Raw genomic sequence first — 23,065 nt, forward strand, 5'->3', positions numbered from 1 at the left:
CCTCCAATTCTGCATCTTCGAAAACCTTCTCTCTTCCACCGCCATGCTGGTCTTCGACGTCAAAATCACCGTTTTTGAAGCGTTGAAACCACTCTCGGTCCGTTATTTCACTAATAGCGGCCTCACCATAGGTATTTGAGAGCATTCGATGAGCCTCAGCCGCAGATTTCTTCATATTAAGACAGAAAATTAAAACCTTCCGCAAATGACGAGAATTTGGCTCTTAAGCAGACATGTTTAATCGAGAATAACTTTATGGTGCAGACACAAATCGACTAATATTTCGATGGCGTTATGTTCACGAATACGTGAGCTTATTGTATGACATCTACGATCGATTTGTTTTGACTACCGCTACAGCCATTTAATACAAAACGGCAGAAGCGAAGTGCACCTAATATGTCGTTTCAAAATGGAATTTTGATTCCGATCCAACCTAAATTCGAGGGATCTTACATATTCGACCATGTTTAACAATGAATGATTCCATTGTCAGTCCCTAATGTGGCCTCTACCAAAACTTCCTTCTCTCATTAATAACGCCTCTGTTCTCTTCGTCATTCCCTAATGAACTTGAGTTAACCTTGTTACTGAGGAGATATGTTTATTTTTCCTGCGTGTCACTTGTCTGAACCCGATCGATTCTGTGATAACCATAGCAACAATTTCATGTTGAATGCGTCACCAGAACCAGAGAAGATTGGACAATGATATCCTAAATCCTAATAAAAATGTATGATATTACCGTGAAGAGAGATCCCGCCGAGTTGAGATTTTGGGTGTAGATGTATAATAACAATTCCGAGCTTTATGCAGAATACGCTCTATTAGTGTGACGTTCCACACCGCCATTTTTGGTTCTCCTGTCAGTGTTCGGAATCCAAACAAATAAATTGTCATTCAAATTAGTACGGTGTCGTTGAAGGAATTGGCTTATTTTCATAAATAAGAGTATTTGAGGAACGATTTCAGTATTGATTGATAGACAGAAGGAACGAGGTTAATACCAGTGAGTTTGAATTCTGTTTCATTTCCAAGATTTTGTAAAAAGCCGTGTTTATTAGTTGAACTTCAGTTCGAACTTACTGGCATTAATCTCGTGCCTTCTGTCTATCAATTAATAGTAAAATCGATCCTTAAATAATCTTATTTATCAAAATAAGCCAATTTCTTCAACGACAACGTACTACTTTGAATGACGATTTGTTTGTTTGGATTCCGAACACTGACAGAAGAACTAAAATGGCGGTGTGTGACGTCATCACTTATAGAGAGTATTGCATGTCGATCCAGAACCATAGAAGAATGTTGAAGATCATAACGTAATATTGTCCTAACAATACATCTAAATAAGTTGGTATATATGTAATATAATCACTTGAATGTTCATGACGATGTTCAGTAGGATCGTATGATTTTATCAACAAAATAACTAAGTAATGAATCACATCTCAAGTGGTATAATTATCTTAGTAATGACAGGGATGGCGAATCTGAGTGGCCAACTGTATCCATCTTGGTAAAGCTCACAAAATCGGGCAATATGTATATATTGGAGGGGTCCAAATAAACCAGTGAAGCTTTGAAAGGGGTCAACGAAAAAAAAAGTCGCTACTACTTTTTCAAAATGAAATTTTTTTAGCCTTCAAAATCGTCGCAGTCAATACTCGATAGAGTCCGACCGAGGCGACATAAGAGCAAACGAATTTCGCTTGAAAATCTCACCTACGTTTCCCTGGAAAAACCTCCGGACGTCGCGTTATCCGACTTGCGGGCTCTAGTCCTTCGAGGCGGATTTCCGATGCGATCCGACCTTGGCCGTTTTCGGAAAAATCGAAACGTTTCGATTCCTTCATCGGCTTGTCGCTGCACACGTATAGAACAACGATTTTATTTATAGACGAGAGGATAAGCTCGCCTTGAGAGTGCGGCCGCTTCTGTGCGAAGCGCGGAAAAAATTGTGTGCGTATACGGGGAGATTACGAACGGAATTTTCCGTTGGTGTAACTCACTCGCGCCTCACCGTCTTCTATCGGGGTTCTTTCGGATCGATTAGTCGTGTACAGGGGGTGTTGGAAAGGAATGTAGACCAAGTGGAAAATGGGGGCTGTTTGACTCGAGAATTAACAGGGCAATTGAAAAGTCCCAAGTCTACAACAGTAAAACACATTTTTTTTGGCAAAATTCGACTTTATTAATAAACATAGTTGCCTTCGATGGCGATATAGTGATTATAGCGATCTTCCAACTTTTTGATACCATTTTTGCAGAACGATTTGTCTTTCGCTTCAAAATAGACCTCAGGTTCGGCGATTACTTCTTTTCATTGGCGCTAAATTTCTTTCCAGCGAGCATTCCTCCGAGGTCTGATATCAGGAAAAATCGCTGGAGACAGATCTGGCGAATACGGTGAATGCAGAAACAATTCGAAGCCCAATTCATGCAATTTTGCCATTGTTTTTATTGATTTGTGACATGGTGCAATGTCTTGATGAAACATTACCTTTTTTTCTTCAAATGGGGCCGTTTTTTAACGATTTCATCATTTGAACGATCCAATAACGCTATATAATAATCGCTGTTGATGGTCTGGCCCTTTTGGAGGTCATCAATGAATATTATACCTTGCGGATCCCAGAATACTAACGCCATAACTTTGTTAGCTGACTGTTGTGATGCAACTTATTTTTGTGCCTAATTTCATGTTGTTTTCGATACAAACTTTTGAATAGCGGGCAACATTTTTCTTCGTTCAATTAATTAATCAAGAAATGCAAAAAGTGAAAGCTTCCATTTGGTGGCCCATTATCCAAATGCAAAAGTAATGCCTGCTGAATGTATCGAACATACGTGATCTTCTATTTGAACATTTGAGTGGATTTTATGCTTCGAAAAGTCAGCATTTCAGAAGGAATATTAAAATTATCCGTCCTCAAACGATCCCAGACGTTTATGAATGCATATAACAAGCAATAAAAAATTGTCAACAAGAATTGCCATATACTCTCGTGTTGTGCGATCTGAAAGACGATTGTAAATTTCACGTTGACATTTATTGCAAATACAAAACAATGCCAACACGCAATACTCTGGCTATTCCCACGCCGTCTCAAGGTGTCAATTAAACATAGGCCGATTTCAATTTATTCAACACTAACTTGATCAGAATTCATCTCGCGGTAATAACATAGAATATATAGAAAATGAAAGTATGAAAGGACGTCACACCTTGTTTGATTTTGGCACAATCCCCATAGTAATAAACATAGATAGAGGGAGCATATGTCATTTTTAGTAAGCAAATTCTGTCCCCAACATGAACTATGAAATTTGACAAGAAGCGCGCGGAAATGAAAACATATCAGTGATACGATATTTCACTCAATTCGCGAGTTTCTCCACAAAGAACGCACTTCTTATGGCACATAGTGAATCAACGTTTCATATTAACTGAAAATATATCGAAATAAATACCTAAATATATCAGAAATTCCGAAAACATACTTCAAGCGCGCCAAACGACGTGAAACAACCGATGACACTAGGAGAGCGAAAGTTGCCAAACCTTGGATTTCAGCATGTAGATACAGAAAATAATAAATATTCTGCGTACTATATTCCAAATATTCAAATTTGCATATTCAATTGAAAATCACTCAAATAAATACATTTCATTCAATATAATATACATTCATAACGATATAGTAAAATTGTGGATTTGAAAATATATCACAATCCGACAACGTTATCTGACCATGTTTGGGACATGTAAAAATTGCGTATACTCCCTCTATCTATGTTTATTACTCTATGGTACAAACCAAAAACTTCTTGTTGTTACTTGAAGCTTCCACAAATCTGAGAATATCTGCTCGCCCTACCGTTACAGTATGTTTATGTTAACAATATCCTACTCAAAAACTGGGCAATTCATAAAATTTGCAATGTCAACGCTTTCCTGTGTTGCCGATGTACTTTTATCCTGATTATTTATTTCATGCGTAAATAAAAATTTGGTTATGGTTGTATTTGATTCAGTTTCCATCTGCTACACTCATGCTGACCAGCATTTATATGAATTATCGATTTCATAAGAATTTGAATGAATCATAAATAATCTTTCAATATACAATGAAACGTTCTATAGATTGAATCTTGAAATTTGTTTCGAAAGCAGTAGAATGCTTGTTTTGACAAGTCTGGCAACAACATTTCCTTCAGTTGCTGACGTCATGCCATTAAATGTGTCATTCTGGTTGCAAATCAATTTTGACGTTTTCATAGCTTTCTTTTTAAAATTGGTCTGGTTTGTTGACTCAAGTAATATAACAGTATGCCTTGTCATGCAAATATGCATATATATTATGGTAAAACTAGGAAAAAATCTACAGTCTGGCAATGAGGCTGGAAAACATTACGTTGGAAAAAAATGTCTGTGTCCAGGTGGAATATAAAAGATACCTTAGGGAATGAACATAGAATAAATGACATAAGGGAAAGTGAAAGATCTCGTGAAGTAAGGTTAGGTATTTGGTAGGAATCAATAACTTCATAGAGAAATCCAGAATTTCTGGCAGGATAAAGTCCTCTGAGTCCACTAGTGTTCTATAGGTTATGATTCATACATTAGTAATTTATACCTGGGAAAATTCTATCTATAATGATGTATTTGTTACTTTGTTGAGGTATTTTAATAAAAAGGGACACTCATTCATCGATCAAGCCAGCTGTAGAAAATCATCAGCGAATGTTTAGTTCTACAAGTTTTTTCCTTGTGATGAAACATCGAAAGTGGTTATAAGGATTTATTATCGACAATTTATTTTGTTATCTGAACATTGATTACAACTAATTTGAGTTAATGACGCCTTGTTAATAATTATATATATTCACGAGTATTGTTCAGAGAGAATTTTAATGTTTGTTCTGGCTCAATTTGATTCAGTGAAGTTTTTGAAAATCATCAAAACATGATAACCTTTCATGTGAGAAATTGGTTGGTTGGACTATTATTGAGAATTGAGACACAGGCGGAAGGACATGAAGTAGAGATTTTTTGAGAACATTAAAGAAAGGATCAAATATAATATAGGAGTTTTAAATTGAATAATTCTGATATTTGGGAATTCCTCACATTATTCACAAATAAGCACTGATTTTGATTAAAGAATTTCTGAACGCTGTCAAAGCATGTATCTTTCCATTAAATGTCATAACCTATACACAAATGTAAGAAATGTCAAAAATACTACGCAGTGTTGCCATTGTAACCATTTTGAATTTTATTCTTCCTATATTGGAAAACAACAATTTTCCAATTCCAAAAATCGTTCCCATTCGAAATTCACTATTTTTTTCTCCTTATCTTCTGCGAGAGAACATATGGACCAAAGTGCGCCAATACGTTAGTTCCTATCTTTGCTGTGAACGTATCGAACAATTCCTCATTTTATGAAACCCAGACTTTTCGACCTTGATAAGATTCGAAAATACAAAAACATCTTGTTGCGCGACTAGTATCCTGTGGCCAATAACTTGTTCGATATTATTTATTTATTCTCCTCATTGTGAGATTTTTCACCTAAAACAATGCGACCTTCCAACTCTGCGGTTGAATTCGCAATTCAAATTCTGTATCAGAATTTATTCTGATCTATGTGCGATCGTATCTATCAAAATCAAGAACAGTGAGAATTTTATCTGCTCTGAATGGCTGTCTCGATAGATTCGGTAAGTTGAGTTCAATTATTTGACGTTTCGAAGTCTCTATGATCCTCCAAGAATGTCCATAGATGTTTAACATTCGATAAGTCGATTAATTCTGTGATCTCACGTGAATATTCAGGGATGGGCAACGAAAGTTTCCAATGGACAAAGCACACATTGTCATCGATGAAGTAATCGGTACAATTTCGATCACGCACATCAAAAAAATCCATGTTGCAAGGTGAAACTTACGCAAGCGGTCAACAGAAGTTTGAGCAATCGTTATCATCGAAGTTTTCCATTGGTGTCTGGAAATTAATGTATTCAGATCTGTATGTTCAACGGACGTATACGTAAAATTCGAATTCCAATCGGGAATAATACGATCTTATCGTCTTTGATTTGTTTATCGACTGATTTCGTGTTTGTTCAACTATGTTTGACGTATCTTAAAGTCGAGCGTTTCTATGATCTATGATAATTCAGGGATGCGCGGTGATTTCATAGAACTTTGTTTGGTGGGCAATCAGGGGTGGGTAACAACATTTTTCGTCGCGAGAGAGCTCAGATTGTGGTCGATTAAGTAACCCGACAATTTTGTTCACGTACAACGTAAAAAAAAAATCGATGTTGCAAAATGAAACTTACGCAAGCGGTCCACAAAGTGTAAGTAATCGTTATCATCCGAGTTTCCGAGTCATAGTTAACAGTGTTGATTCGGAATTGATGGTTTTGTGTGTGTGTTTTCAGCGCCTTCGTTTTCGGTTGGCCACAGATCGATGACGTGTATTTCCGACATGTCTGAGACGGCATGAAACGTTTCGAAAATCAATTATACACGCCGGTTTCGGGCGGAATCAGGTAGAATCTCGTTTCCAGCGGGGGCCCCATTTTGAAGAATCCGTCCGATCTGCGTATTGCCCACACTCATTAGGGGAAGTAAGTTTTGATGAGACTCGCGTCCATTATCTACTTCGTCAAATTCTGTGGTTGAACGGTGAGTTGTTCCTATTGACATTTTATTCGATTAGGTTAGTTTTTTTTTAGGATTTTGTTTTTACTGGGTAATAGCATAGAAAATGATGTTGACACTTGTCTATTCTTGTCGATTGGGATTGTTCCGTGTGGTTCTGTTTTTTGCCTATAGATGAGTTTATTATGGATTACTGTATTATGTTCAATTGCAAGAGAGATGCTTTATTGTAATTTTATGTAGGTATTATTCGAAATAAGCGTCATCGAAATGTGTTTTTTTCTGTTTTTGCTTCCCCATTGAAGTTGAAGTTTTCAAGGTTTTGGCAATTTGCATTGAAACAAAAATACGTTGTTGAAAAAACATGCATTTGGAATGTTTCCTCATCAACATGAAAAAATATTTTATCGCCTCATAAATCTCAATGAGTTGAGGGGATAAGTGTCCAGAATTCAATTGAAATTTATAATCAAGGAAACTGAATTTTTCTGAATTGCTTTTGGCTTATTATTTTCAATGAATTAAAGGTAGGAAGAGGTCAACACACTTGCCAGAAAAGGAGCAAGAACTCCCCTCATTGGCCCAGAACGAGGTAAAAGCGAATGTACCTACAAGAAAGAGTTTCAGGAGAAGGAAAACACCGAAAGAGAAACACCTTGGCAGATTCTTCTTGGGTTGGGGTTATTCTAAAAAGTTTCTTCGGAACTTTGATACTGCGAGATCTAGGGAGTTTTTAGATCTTAGCAAAAGTATGCTACAACTCTTTACTGGATTTCATACAGGATGTTGTTGCCTCAGGAAGCACCTCACGAGAATGAGTCTAGAAGAAAACGACGAGTGCTGAATCTGTAGAGAAGGGGAAGAAACTCCGAATCACCTGATGACAATACCTCACCATCGCTAGCCAATGCAAAAAATGCTTTGTACAACAGACTTGTAGAAGCGAGGAAGTAACCTTCTTGAAGCTATCCCAGATATTGAACATTAGAACTCTAGAAGTTCTTTGAAACGAGTGGATTTTCCAAAATATCGACTTCTGTCTACTCTTGCTGATGTCAAGGAACACTCTGCTGAGCTTACACCATTGCTCCAATCTCTCTAAATCAGATTCTGGATGCAACAACTCAGCTGAGCTGTGAACCACAAACAAATTTTTAGATCTTCACCAATTAAGAAGAGTTTTGCATAACTGAAACAAGTAGTAATGCCATTTATGTAGATAAGAAACAAAAAGGACTCAAATGACAGCCCTGTGGTACTCCCTAGTACATATAATGGGGAGGAAGATACGTGAATTTTAACCTTTTGGGTTATAAAAATCTAGTAATCGACCAAAAAAGATCCTCTTCTTCATCAAAACATGATTTCAAGAAATATGGAATGGAAAAGAAATATTTCCTTAAATGTAGATCGTGTTGAGATTTTGCCGTGTTTAAACATATAGAATAACCATTTAAAGCTTGCTGAAAAATTTCGTGTTGATAGCGTCATTCGTCTTCTTCTTGTCTATATGATCAAATCTCGAAACTGCCATCAATTAATATATGAATTTTGATACGAGCCCACAGAATATAATGACAACAATGGAACCACCATAGATTCTAGTGAACACACTCAAGGTCACGGCGGTGTACACAGATCCTAATCGTGTGTGTAACCCTCTTTTAAAGTGAATAATCTATACGGGGTGGTTCGATGTAGGTTCCGTTCTATAAATATGCATGGAAACAAGCACAGAGAGGGAACTACCCAGGTAGATCGTTCAAAATGTGCGCGCGTGGTTCTTTTTAGTAGGAGCCGTAATTTCTTCATCTGTTACCGATGGCAACTGGATCTCGAGATTTTGGGCTCTGAAAAAGCAAGATTCGGTTTTCGACCTTTCTTATGGCCCGACCTGGTTGAGTATCTCTGTGTGTTGTGTGTGTGTGTGTGTATGTGCTTGAATAGTGTACAGGTTTTACGTTACCGTCTTTTTGTGCTTTTGTTATGTACGAGGCGGAGATCGTTCTTGCTGCACCTGGACGTTTGTTTTTCGTTCGGGGCCCTCCGAGAATGAAGTAAGGCAGGTACAAAGGTGAGCTGTCAAGAGTTGCTGGAGTTGAGGTTTAAAAGACGATAATTTTAGTTTTATCGTCGTTATTAGATTATTTATTTTGTGTTTTATCGATAGGGTTTATATCCATTTGAATTAATTGAAGGTTGTAACAAGTTTTATAATTTTTATGTTTTTACTACCAAAAATATGGTGACAATATCACAAATAACCATAAAATGAATATAACCTATCTCAAAATAGAAAGAAACCAAAAAATTCAAATTTTCTATATGAAAAACATAGGAGTGACTGGACGTCTATTCAAAACTAGATTTAACGAACATCGAAAGGATTTTACCAAAAATAAGAGATTCTCCACCTTTGCAAAACATTGCATAGAAAACATGTGAAATAAAAAGGAAGGAGACTTAACTATTTAGAATCCATCGAAATTTATAAACTGGTAAATAGAAATAGTTTTTAAATTAGAAATGAACAAACGAAGCTGTGTTATTTCAAAATATTCAACGTGTTCAAATTTTAGACATTTTGTATAACGGTCAAAAAATGTGTTCTCCATCTTCACCACATTTTATAACCTTTTTCAGTTTTCTTATCACCTCTTTTGTACCTGAATCCTCGTGAACAGTCTGTATCATTTGTAGAATCTTCGGTGACTAATGAACTTGAAATAAGTCCGAAACTTCGCTGTTATACAATGTTATTCTCAAATTGTTAACACCATACTTTTAGTAGTAAGAACATGGAAATTATAAAACTTGTTTTAATGATGTTCAACTTTCAATTAGTTACGGCTAAAAAAGTTGAATAAAAAAGGTAATTCTAATTTCCCTTGTTTATTGAATATACACTGTGTCCGTAAAGTATGGAACAAATTCATTTTTAGCTAAACAGACCATTTTAAGAAATAATCCTGAAACACGTCGATTCTTGATTTTAATTTACCGTATTATAAAATAATAATCTAATATACAGGGTGAATTACTTTCGAGTAATGACGTCACCGTCATTTTTTTAAATGGAACACCCCCATTTTGTCTCAATTTTCCGATTACTCTAGCTGAGCTGATTCGAAAAATATATCACATGTTGATTCCAATTGGTACAGGGTGGACAAAAATACAAGAGTTTTGTATTTGCTCATGAAGTAACGCGTAATATTCTTCATTAGTTAAATTAACAATATTATCAAAAATGCTTATTGTCTAGCTGCAATTGGTTTGAATGTAACATCCTGTAGTTTGTTACATTTTTAGATTAAAAAAAATTAGCTTAGTGGTCTAGCAGGCAGAATATGAAAGAAATTATTTCTTATCAATTTAAAAACATGTAATGAATGTAACAAACTACAGGGTGTTACATTCAAACCAATTGCCGCTAGACAATAAGTATTTTTGATAATATTGTTGATTCAACTGATAAAGAATGTTACGCGTTACTTTATGAGCACACACAAAACTATTGTATTTTTGTCCACCCATATTATTATTTTGAAATACGGTAAATTAAAATAAAAAATCGACGTGTTTCAGGATTATTTCTTGAAATGGTCTGTTTAGCTAAAAATGAATTTGTTCCATCTTTACGGACACAGTGTATAACAAATTCTTTTGATGGATCTCTCTCCTATATACAGGGGAAGGCACATATTGTAAAATCTGGAAGAATGTCAAAATGAGAATCTATAGTTAAATTTAATGAATTCGAAAATTCACCCTGCGTAGGATATTTTTTCATAATAAAATTTAGTTATTTAAAACCTGAATAAGACTGACGTTAGATACTCGATAAAATGTAGATACAAATTGAATTTAATTTTAATCGCTATCAATATTGGGAGTTTATGTATTTTGTTGATTTTTATGAGGTAGTTGAAGAATTAACAACTAGACTTGTCACTGGTCGAACACCAGTAAAAATTTTTGTACAAACAAACATCTACATCTTCGAAAATAGCAAATAACAGGTAACAATCGGTTTCAAATATGCTTATGAGAACATTTGAAGGGATGTATAGTCGGTTACTTCACTTCTATTTCTGAGAAATGCTTAGCTTTATTTCTTTATTACACAGCATTATTTCCTTCAGGCAAAATTTTCCCCTTGAACGATTTTGTACGTTGGTAACGCTGTCTATCCAATAGCAGTTCAACAAAATCGAGGCTTAATGATTTTTTCATTAGTTGCTAGAACGATAACAAAAATAACACTAGACTTATCGACTTTGCTGACAAGACAATTTATTTTGATATTGTTGTCGGTTCAAATTTTTTTTCTCAGTAGTGAATTATTACGAAATGACCGCATAGTATCTTTAACAACTTATGGAATAACAACATTTATCGTTTGAAATAACAGAGTAAAGTAACTGTTTGAAGTGAATCCACCAGATATTATTCTATTCACAGTTATAAATAATGGAGAAAGCTGTATTACTCGAATATCTCTTAGTTGCATTCTTTTCTATCGTGAAAAAGTTGTATAACCCAATATCAGATTATACGCGTAGAGTAAAACTGTTTTACTTTAACTGTACAGATCATTCTGATCGTAGAATTAACATTTCAATTAGCTATTAGGGAATTTATTGTTCGTACTCTAGATTGTGGCATTGATTATGAAAAAATTCCGAATGGTGCTTCATTTTCGAATGACGCATGGAATATTTGGAGATGTTTATAGTTTTCTGTCGGTTTATAGAAATTTTACTAATTTACGTCAAAGTAAGATTGAATTACCTGTGAATATTTGATATATTTCTATTGACTCTTTATTTCTCTCTAACTTATTATTATTTATTCTTGAAATCATGCCTGTGCATTTTTGATCAGCTATTACTTTCCATCCCTGGATATTTTTTGTAGAAAATTTCGTTTACGTCTCTGAATTTTTATTTGTGCTTATCAGTTTTCACTTTCACCATATAAGTAGCCAATATAGAGGTTGTTGTTTTATCAATTCTTTCAATAAAAGTTGATTTTCCATTAAGAATCATACGATCGAAATATTATTTGATGTCCATAATTTTCTATGATTATGTTGAAAATCTTCTCTTTCTTTACAGTCTATGCTCGATCGCCATTTTGAAAAATATCGGAGTTATTGAACCTTAGTGACCATTCAGGGAATTTATGATAAGAAGAAAGGATATACTTAACCTAAAATAACCTCTAAATAATATGAGAAAAGTGTTGTGTCTTTTAAGATGGCTATGCAAATTTCGAAATATTATAGAGTGAAGCGATTACGCACAACTTGTAAAGTGAGTATTAGTTCATAGAGTCAGATTAATGAATATTTTCAATTTCATTTAGATACTTTATCAAAGCTTCCTTGATTATTTCAACTTTGGGTGGTGGTAATCTTGGTTTTACTTGATTTTATCAGTTCGTGTATCTTTTAAACATTCTCAGTAGTGTAGATGAAAAGGTTGCTTCACCATAGAACACCCCAACTTGAACGCCAGTGACGTTTTCGCAAATTTGTAAACAATATTCAAATTCCAAAAGGTAGGGCTTAGACCACCTTCTTCGAGAATACTAAGAATAAATGTTATTTTAATTGAGACATCTAGGAGGTTGAATCAGAAACCAATTCACTTTAGACATTCAAAATGATCACCATTGTTGTCAAAGCAAGCTGTTGCTCTGGGACACCCTGTATTTGCATTACAACCTCCTTCAACACACTTTAATGGCCTAGAAGTTAGAATATATTGCTGGTGCTCTCACTGATTGAAACATATTTTTGGAGCAATATCTTTTTTTTTCGATTTTTGAGCCAGTAATGGTCTCAAATGATAACATTCGAACAGAAGGACCAAGAAATTTGAAATTTGCAGGGTAGGTTTGAATCTCGGATACTGGTATTGATTTTGTTAATGGGCAAAATTAGAGAAGGGGTCCCGTAAATATGGCAAAATTTTGTTTCCTGATGATTTCAGAACTACAGAATCGATTGAAATGACAATTTGCATTTTGATGCAGTTATGTGTGGTACTCCAATGTTGCAAATTGGCGCATGAACAAACATGCGTTCAAAAGCAGCTGACTTCAAGTCAATGCTTTCATTATATTCAATATTTATTTATAAATTATTAGGAATGGTCCCTATACCTTCAAAAGATGTACAACACCTGTTCAAATTGTAATTCATAAAGCGTAAAAGTTAAATTGGAAGGACGAATGCAAAATAAATAGAATAAAACTAAATAACAAAGAAATTGAAGGTTGCAGCAGTTGACTACGAACTATTCTTCGAGAAGGGAAGCAATAATAAAACATTTTGTTAAATTTTCGATAATAGTTGTATGAGGTGTCATACGATCAGTTTCCGAGAAAAACACAGAAAGAGGAAAGAACAGATCCGATTTTAATCGATTCTTGAACTGGTAGGGGAAAGAGGGGTTGAAAATTATTCGTCGAACGATCCCAAACGTTCAAATCATGAGAAACATCATGTTAACGGACGTCGGCCGGGTCGACTTTGCCCAAAAACGAAAGCTCGGTGCAACGACGTCCTCTCCTCGGGTTATTAAAACGTATCTATCCGACGTGAAGGACCATCAGCGGATGGATACGGGCGTATCTGCTGCAATTTTCGCCTTTTGTCCGTCGTGTTCTGCATTCCAAGACCGGTGCAGCAGACGAGCGAGAAATCAGCTGTTGTGTTGTGGTGTGTCCATCCAGAAACCTTGTGTCCCCCGTACACATCCGCCAAGTTTTGTCATCATCATCATCATGATCATCGAGTGGCCGCCCGAGTAACGTAAGTTCGACTCTACATTATCGACCGTTTTTAATTTCGATATAGTCGGCGTAGCCAAGGCACATTTCATGTCCCTGTCTCGGAGCGTTCGAGATTTCGCATTCATAATATTTACCGAACGCCCAGTTGTTGTGATAATGTCTCGACGGGACGTTCGTTTTCGGTCTCTGCGTTACGTGGCTGTTATGTTGTTTTACGTACGTACGTACGTCCGCGGTGCCGTACAGAAGATTTCTTTCTGCTTTTGAAGCCGCGGTGTCGTTCGCGGTGTGTGTAGAGTACAGTCCCCGAGATCGTCGTAAATCCGGCTACGTCGCACGGCGCTACTGTCCGTGCAGAAAACGTCGGCTCTAGGTGAAAGATATCTTTTTCCTTCGATAAAGCTCCTAGTCTCGTTTTTTTCGACTACGTATTTATGTTTGCCGAGGAATTGTACGTATGATCCTAGTAGTCGATCTCTATCTAATTTTGTTCCGTCGGCTTACGCCACGTTTTTCGTATCTAACCTAACCTTTTTTTTTCTGTTACAGATGTCAGCTGGATCACAGATACAGATGGCACCACAGTCTATTGTCAGCACAACCCAACCCGTTCATAGCCAGGACTCCAATATGAGTACAGGTGAGGTCAAAATTCTTTATTTTCTAGCTTTTCTAGCTTTTTTGCTAGCTCGCCAAAGGGAGTCGCCTTGACCAAAAGTCTGTGTTTTTGGGTCCAGAGCCGTTCAGAGGTCAAATTCTATTCTGTCCGGTCGTCGTTTACGCGATAAGTCTCGAACGGTTGGTGCTAGAGACTTGAAATTTTCAGGGTAGGTTCGAGGTCCGAATATCTCGTTGGAGTTCGTTTTTTGGCGAAATCGGTTCGATGGTTCAGAAGTTATACTCGTATGACATTTATTTAAGCGGTAATAGATGTGAGTATATCTACGATCGAACTGAAATTTGGAAATCAGTTGCAAAATGGCGAAACGAATTGGGGAATTCAAAAATATCTTTTGTCTTTGTAAAATTTCGATATCTTCGAATCTATCTGTCAGTTGTCATTGAAATTTTATGAGTATTTAAAGCGCGACATAAAGTGAACTGTCTGAAAATTCAGCTAGGCAGGTTTTACACAGAATAAATAAATGACGTTTTCTGTTTAGATAACTCCCTTCCCTTAAAGCACAGAATACTTTAGAGTTTTGGACTGATTGGTTGAGAGTTTTTTCGATTATTATCGGAGGAAGTCGAAAGATTAGCTAGGCGCAATAATATACAGGGTGATTCGAAAGTCTAAGTCATAATTTGTTGAAGTTATAGTTAAAATAAGAAATTCTTTCAAGTAATTTTTTTTCTCTCTTGAAGTTCTTCGGAAATAAAGGCTATTCAATTCGATTTTTCTTTTAATTTATTTTATAATTGGGATGATGAGCCTTTGATTTTTGAAGGATACTGCACGATTTTTGTGAAGGAAAGTCTTGAAAAACAATAAATGTCTCTAAATACATGGTACCTATCCCCATTGGCGTAGAGGTTACGGGCGACTAAATACACGAAATACCCAAAAACTACGCCATTGGGGCGTTGTAGGAACTCAACAAAAACTCGAAAATATTGAAAATCCTCCGAGTACAGTATCCTCCAAAATTCATACGCTTAGATAGAAAAAAATGTTACTTGAAAATACTTCATATTTTAACTAAAACTATCACTTCATAAAGTTATGACTTGGACTTTAAATCACATTGTGTACGATAGTCTGAAATTATGTTGGGTGACAAGTTATTTTTATATTCTTCCATAATTCAATGACCATATACAGGGGGTTTCTAGATTGAAGGTACAAAGGAAAATTGCAGATTTCTTGGATAATTTTAAGAAGAAGGGAATCCTATAAACTTGTGCCCGCAATCGCTTTTTTTTCGAGATACAGGGTAGTCTTGTAGTCTCAATTTTTTGTTATTTACCCAGTTGATCGAATTTTCATTAATCTTCGCTACAGATTGGGTAAATTAGTAACAAAACTTATAATTAATTCATTCATCACAGCTTACTAACTGGATTTTTATGATAATTTGAATTTTCCTGAGGATTACTAGAGAATTGTTTGATTTTCATTCTCGAAATTGGTAGCAGATAAGACAAAAATACAAGAAAGCAAAAAGTGTAGTGCTGGACCGAAGTTTCTTTATATATTTTTTTAAACTACTAGTGGTCCATCAAAAACAAGTTGTGGAGGAGAGATGCGGGCACTGTTCCAGAAAAAATATCACCCTGTAGATTTGCTTTCAAAATTAGCATATCACATGATGAAAACTTCAATTTGAAATATCTATTCAGAATTTAAGTTAAATATCTTGTGAAAGGAATGTACTATGAGAAACAACTTGAACGTTTGTACCTCGAAAACAAAGCATTTTCGGGCTCATGTTTGCGGACTTTTTTTTTTTTAATGATTCTGAAATCTGTCATTTTCGTTTGGGCCTTCAACTCAGGAACAGCCTGTATAATGGCAGAAAAGGGGAAAAGTCGAACGTTTCAATAAATCATTTTATCATTTTCATGTAATCTTTTCATTTCCTGAAGATAATTTTTCTGAAAGGATCACTTCATTCTATGTTGTCATAGAAAAAACTTCGCGCAATTGTTTGCTGAAGTTTCACGCCAAATTCCATGAAAAGTAAAATCCAACGAATATACGGGTTAAAAAATTAACTTTTTTTCGTTTTTTTTTATATGTATATCAAGCTTTTCATTGACATTTCGCGGAGTGTAAATTTGACGCGAGTAGGTTTCGCGAAACGAGACCACGTTGCATGGCGACCGCCGCTGACCTAAGACAATCGCGCGACGTTGCCGGATCGCGTAAAGTTCGTGCGTAATGTGTGAAGTCATCGGGTCGATTTCTGCCGGTGTTTTTCTCTCAGTCGTTTGGGCCAAGGACGTCCGTCCGGGCGGATCTCATCTGGACGTGTCAGGGGTCGCGCCGGCAACGTCGCATCGTTTTAGATTTGTTAACTATGGAGGTAATGGGGTCCCTCTTTCTCTCTCTCTCGCGGATGGATATCCGTTCTTCGGGGGGGCCGTAGAGGTTTTGTGCGATCGGTTTCCGTAACTTGATTGGTCGGATGTGGCCCTCTTTCAATTTAACCAGTACTGGTCGGTTGAAAAAAATAAAAATTAAAATGGTGAAGATAGGCTTGTGGGGTGTCGTTTGATAGGTGCTTGCGAATTGAAAATCACTAGTCTGAAAAAAACCTTCAGATGTTTACATCACAAGCGGTCATCCATCCAGATGTTGTACTCGTCCGACGCTGCTTATCTTCGAAACTTTACCTCTTTTTCTCAATGTAAAACAGCTATGAAGCTAAATTTTTGTATTATTTGTTTTTACGATATCCTTCACGTACCCTTAAAGTTTCATGAACATCTGGCGAATAGTTTCTGAGATAGTAAATACGAAAAAATAAAAAATTTTCACGAAGATTTGCACGTTATGTTATAATTGAAAAATTTCCCATTTATAATTTCGCCAAATTGTGATTACGGTTGGCTGCGATATCGTTTTTTCCCGGAAAAACTTTCGACAAGGTGACATCTGTAGCGATAATCTTTCATGTGTTGTACACTTATTTCGATTTTATTATTTGCACATTACATTCAAGATGTAATATTTAGGTCATAGATAGATAAAGTAGAAAGACTACGATGAAATACTGGTGCATTTTTTTCTTGCAAAATAATTTTACATATAAACCTTTTTTTTTGTTCATACTCTATTCAATCTGAATAACTTTTTATGTATTCGATTCCAAAAAGAATTCATATGTAGTCAACAGGGTTAAGAACCTTTAAAAGAAATACAAATTTTAGCCTGTGAATATTTGAGATGTTTTGGTTGAAAATGAAAAATGTCTTGATGCACACAGGTAAAACATACTCAGAATCCCGTGCTGATACCTTTATACCCTGAATGCTCAGCTCCGTTTATTCTGAAACAAAATAATAATTACAATATAATATTGTCTGAATCTTGGTGAAGTCTCAGGTTGAATACCTAAGTAAACCATATAAGAAACGAATTTAATTCAACTTCAGTATATCTATATTTGAATGTTCAGTAACTTCAGTATATCTATGTTTGAATGTTTATATATCTTTGAATGTTTTCTTTGTGTGCAAGTTTTTGTAGTTCATCAATCCTTGGTCAATTAGAATTTGGAGATCTTTTAGATTGTGAGTTATTTGTATACTTATGTTTTTTGGTTTGTTGGTTTCTTGGTTCTACTCAAATCTGTTCACTTCTCATATAACTTAGGTACTGCCCTTAATTAATTTTATTCGTTATGAAATTTTGCTGTATAGTTATCAATAATTTATTATTGAATAAGTTAACCTGTGAATATTTGAGATGTTTTTGTTGAATGTATGATATGTCTTGATGCACACAGGTAAAACATACTCAGAATCCCGTGCTGATACCTTTATACCCTAAATGCTCAGCTCCGTTTATTCTGAAACAAAGTAATAATGATAACAATATAATATTGTCTAAAGATTGGTAAAGTCTTAGGTTGAATACATGAGTAAACCATATAATAAACAAGAAACGAATTTAATTCAGCTTCAGTATATCTTTGAATGTTTTTTATGTGTGGTCAATCGTAAGAAATTTGGAGATCTTTTGGATTGTCAGTTTTTTGTATGTATATGTTCGTTGGTTGCTTAGTTCTACTTATATCATTATTTGATTATGAAATTTAGATGTCTTGTTATTAATAACTTATTATTGAATTACCTGTGAATATTTGAGATGTTTTGGTTGAATATAAAAATCGTCTTGATGCACACAGGCAAAATATAATCAGAAACCCGTGCTGACATCTTTATCAAACAATAGATAGTCAGCTCCGTATTTCTGGAACATTTTTGCATGAAATTTTTGTGTTATATTCAACTTCAATTCAGTTTTCCTTGAGCAATGTGCATGTTTGTCCTGAATAGTTTTTTTACTGTAATAATTCTAGGAAACACTGAGCAAGTAAAATCGAAAGCTTTTCTTTGTCATAAGATAATATAGATATCGGAACTTTTAAATCCAGCAAATCGATTAAATCTACTTGTGAATCTCGTAAAAGTAAAGATATATTAATTGTTTTGACAATTACGAACGTTTAAAAGTTTGGATATCGTTGCCAGGAAAAATACTAACGATAAAATAAATCGATATTGAATTCACTACACTGAATTAAAAGTAATGACTCTACATTTTTTAAATTCGCTTAGTGTGAACATTGATTCAGGTAGGTTTGTGAGTATTCAATTAAATTCACATTGTTAGGTTAGGAATTCAACGATCTAACAAAAAATGGCGAAAAATGATACAAAAGCTTCTCTAGAATTTTCTCTGTTTCAATTTTCGTTTTGCAACCAGCAATTTTTTCGTTCTATGAGAATTAGTAATCGGTTAAGTAAATCTCGTGGAAAATATCACGATAATGAGGGACCCTAGTTACAATAATATTGTCGATAAAGCGAATTTACAGTTGAAATAATGACATTCCGTCTGGGTAAGAACCCGTTAAACTTGTTCTCTCGGACTTTTTTTTAAATTTATATCATGCAGTGTACCTGGCTAGCCATTTTCTGTCATACTTCTTCTGTTTAATTGAAGCAAAGGTTCCTTACCTTTTCGAATGTTGTAGTGACCCCTATGAGGGAATGTAATGTCAATATCTTTCGTACCTGTGAGTGAATAGAGATTTGGAAAAAACACCATGTCTTTATAGTAGTTAGATTCATTTTGATCTTGAATTGTGTCCCAATTTGATTTTATATTGCTGTTGAAATTGAGAAATTATGATCAATCTTTGGAGTGGTACAGAGTATTCGTACAAGAGGAGAGATGAAAACCTCAGCAAAAATGTTGTCTCCCAGTATAGGTGTAGTGATTGTTCACAAAATGAGCTGACATATTTATATTGAAAGACTTCTTCTTCATCCTTCCTTTTCACCAGAAGTTGACGATGCATGTATCATAATTAAATCTGAAAACAGAAAAGAAAAGAACTAGAAAGGAGTAACAAAATGTTATAGTTTCCATTATACACCATATTGAATGATGACAATTGAAATCACCACAATAAATTGAAGGATAAGAAAGAATGAAAGATCCATATCGAAATTTGTAGGCCAAAGAGTATCAGATGGTTTGTACATATTAATGACGAAAATATTACAAAATTTGCAAGTAATGAAAAATACTCCGTCAACTTCACCTTTCGGAACCAATTCAACACCACTTAATAATGATTTTGCAACATAACAAGCCATACTACCATAAACAGAACTCAATACCCAATCTATCAACACATAACCTGCTAAAAATCCTTTTTTACGTAGTTGTTCTTGACTTGCCATGCGGGTTTCTTGAAGAAGAATCACCACTACATCACTATCTTTGGCCAATGTCGACAAAAAAATCACTCCTATCTTCAGAAATCCATTCAATATTCAAGCAAATAATACCAAATCTGTTCCAAAATAAGAAGGGCTTTTTCAACTAAGACCGATTCTCCAAGCGATGATTTTTCGAATCCTCAGGTGTACCAGGATCGCTACAGGCCCCTTATATTGGGAAATAATCTCCCATAGATCTATACTAATTGTATTCCATTAAAAAAAAGTATGATGCAAGCATGATATATAAAAATTCCCAAAAATATTCATATTCCCTCTTCTTGCTATATGAAATAATTGTCAAAATGGTCGATGACGTTGACGATGATTATTTTTTTTATAGGTTCGTCTCACAGTGATAAAGAGGTGGACCCAAATACTCCGGAGAAGTTGCCAAGGACGCCAAGCGAAAGAAAGAGAAAGAGAAAAGTAGAAGATTCTGGCGGTGGGCCAGTCGGTAAAGGTGTCAGAAACGCCAATTCGGAAAAGAAGATCAACGAATACTTTAAACATTCTGGTAACAGTCCCATCAGGCATGGTGGGGCGAAAAGTCCATCACCTCAGCAACCCTACCATCTAATGGTGAGTAAAAACAACAAAGGATTTCACTAAGAAGTCTAGTATAAAGTAATAAACCAAACATAAAACAACTAAGAGATATATCTATACAAATAGTATCACAAGTAATTGGAAAATTGTCAACTAAAGAATCTTGTCGCCTGTCTTGTCCGAGATACAGGGTGTTTCATTTCATAATATAAAGGGTGTTTTTTTTAGAGCTATAGAACTTTAAATTGCAATAAAATAACGATGGATTATTCGATTGACATGAATTTTATTTATCCGCAAGATAATCTTGTGGCATTACATTTTAAATATGATTTCTGGCATATGACCGCCACGGCTGGCTCGGATGTAGTCCAATCTGGATGTCCAATTTTCGATGACTTCTCCAACATTCGTGGCCGTATATCGGCAATAACACGGCGAATGTTGTCTTCCAAATAGTCAAGGGTTTGTGGCTTATCCGCATAGACCAATGACTTTACATAGCCCCACAGAAAGTAGTCTAGCGGTGTTAAATCACAAGATCTTGGAGGCCAATTCACAGGTCCAAAACGTGAAATTAGGCGGTCACCAAACGTGTCTTCCAATAAATCGATTGTGGCACGAGCTGTGTGACATGTTGCGCCGTCTTGTTGGAACCACAGCTCCTGGACATCATGGTTGTTCAATTCAGGAATGAAAAAGTTAGTAATCATGGCTCTATACCGATCACCATTGATTGTAACGTTCTGGCCATCATCGTTTTTGAAGAAGTGCGGACCAATATTAATAGTAGTAATAGTAAAGTTTATTCAACATCAAAATTTACATGTTATGTCAAATTATTCATATTATAACATACTCGAACTTAATTCAATGATTCCACCAGCCCATAAAGCGCACCAAACAGTCATTTTTTCTGGATGTAACGGTGTTACGACATACACTAGAGGATTAGCTTCACTCTAAATACGGCAGTTTTGTTTGTTGACGTAGCCATTCAACCAGAAGTGCGCTTCATCGCTAAACAAAATGAAATGGACGTAGTGCGCGATACGTATTCCGCACAGAACCATTATTTTCGAAATAAAATTGCACTAGTTTCCAGCGTTGTTCAGGCGTAAGTCTATTCAGGATGAATTGCCAAACCAAACTGAGAATAAATCACTTGACAGCTGTTAAATCGGTCGCCATCTTGAACAGTAATGCCAACTTAAAGGTATATACCTCGAAAAAAAAATACCCGTTAGTTTATAAATTTTGAAATAACACGCTGCCCTGTATTGCAGGCAAGAGACACAATTAATGAAGAAAATTTGTGTTGAATCTTCATATTTTGGCTAATATTTTCGAAATGAATTGAATTCCAGACTGGACAACGATGAATTAATCTCAATAACACATTAATACGAAAAAAAACTTATATATATTAATTAAAATAAAATGAACCTAATATGGCCCAAGTGAAGTTTTTACTTATATCAAATATGTGTTAAACCTCACTTTTTTCATTTCGATCTTTGTGACCTAATATTGATTTTTATTGTAATCGATCGAAATAAAATAATCGTAGAATTGGTGCTAATACTATTCTATTCAATAATTTTATAGAAAGCATATTTCCTTCCAAATCTATCTAACTGCCTTTCTCTTATCTAGAACATTTGTAACAAATGACTAATTACCATTATGTACTTTCAATCTTCGTCGCTCATGCTGTAAATTGGCAACGTTCATAAGCTGTTTCATCTAAACGTCATAAACGTGGCTCGAAACACCGAAATTTACGTATTAAATAACCTAAGCAAAGTCCACATGGCTCCAACAAATTACTGAGAATCATTTGATCCATTTACCTCAAGAAACAAAGCAAGCCACGCGAAGATCTTCAACTCGAATACAATCCCGTAATCTCAGAAATTACGCCCAATCCGGCAACCCCGCAAATGATAATACGCCTTCGCCCGATCGTATACGGGGGTCGTTCGAGAAGCGTCGCGACCGACACGTCGAAGAATCGAAAATGCCACGTTGCCGCGGTCAACTTTCGTACTCGATTTGTTCGAACAGCTAGCTAATCGTGGTCGGCCATCTACTCTTCCACGACCTAGAACCAGTTATAAATTTAGAGATAACACACACACAGAGAGTACCGAATTCATTGTCTCCATCGCCGCTACGATTACTATCCGGCTTGAAAAAATCGACTTCGTGGGACTGATTTAAAGTCGAATTGTGATAATGCGCTTTATCGGTTCACCTATGGAGAGTCTGCAATAACAAGTATTTGTCGTACGTGTGAAATATTTTTAACGATCCGAATGAAAATCGCGAGAGAATGAGAGTTGTTGTGGTCTTTTTACGATCTTATTTATTACGAACATAAGAGCGATTATTAACTATCGTTGTACAGGATGTTTCTGAATTCGAGGTACAAATGAAAATTGAAGATTAGTTGAATAATTTTGAAAAAAAATTCCTATACGCGTAAACCTCCAAAAGCTTTGTTTTCTTGTAGTCTTATTTCTAACATAGGAGCGATTATTAACTATCGTTATATAGGTGTTCCTAAATTGA

The 23,065-nt window shown here is 35.4% G+C and overlaps 1 protein-coding gene across 21 annotated transcripts in view; it reads left to right on the plus strand.

Moving 5' to 3' along the window:
• Positions 1-23,065, plus strand: part of LOC123681037 (serine/threonine-protein kinase tousled-like 2) — a 113,498-nt gene that overhangs the window by 72,911 nt on the left and 17,522 nt on the right. For 17 of the 21 annotated variants that reach the window (XM_045619209.1, XM_045619212.1, XM_045619221.1 and 14 more), the window contains 2 exons: positions 14,033-14,123; positions 20,286-20,524. In XM_045619209.1, the coding sequence (XP_045475165.1) occupies positions 14,033-14,123; positions 20,286-20,524 (330 nt within the window). Of the gene's footprint in view, positions 1-5,694; positions 5,731-11,804; positions 11,998-13,631; positions 13,935-14,032; positions 14,124-20,285; positions 20,525-23,065 lie in introns of those variants that run through there. The other 4 variants (XM_045619219.1, XM_045619215.1, XM_045619226.1 and 1 more) reach the window with 4 other exon arrangements.

This window comes from Harmonia axyridis, chromosome 5 (assembly GCF_914767665.1).
Source record: "Harmonia axyridis chromosome 5, icHarAxyr1.1, whole genome shotgun sequence".
NCBI lineage: Eukaryota > Metazoa > Arthropoda > Insecta > Coleoptera > Coccinellidae > Harmonia > Harmonia axyridis.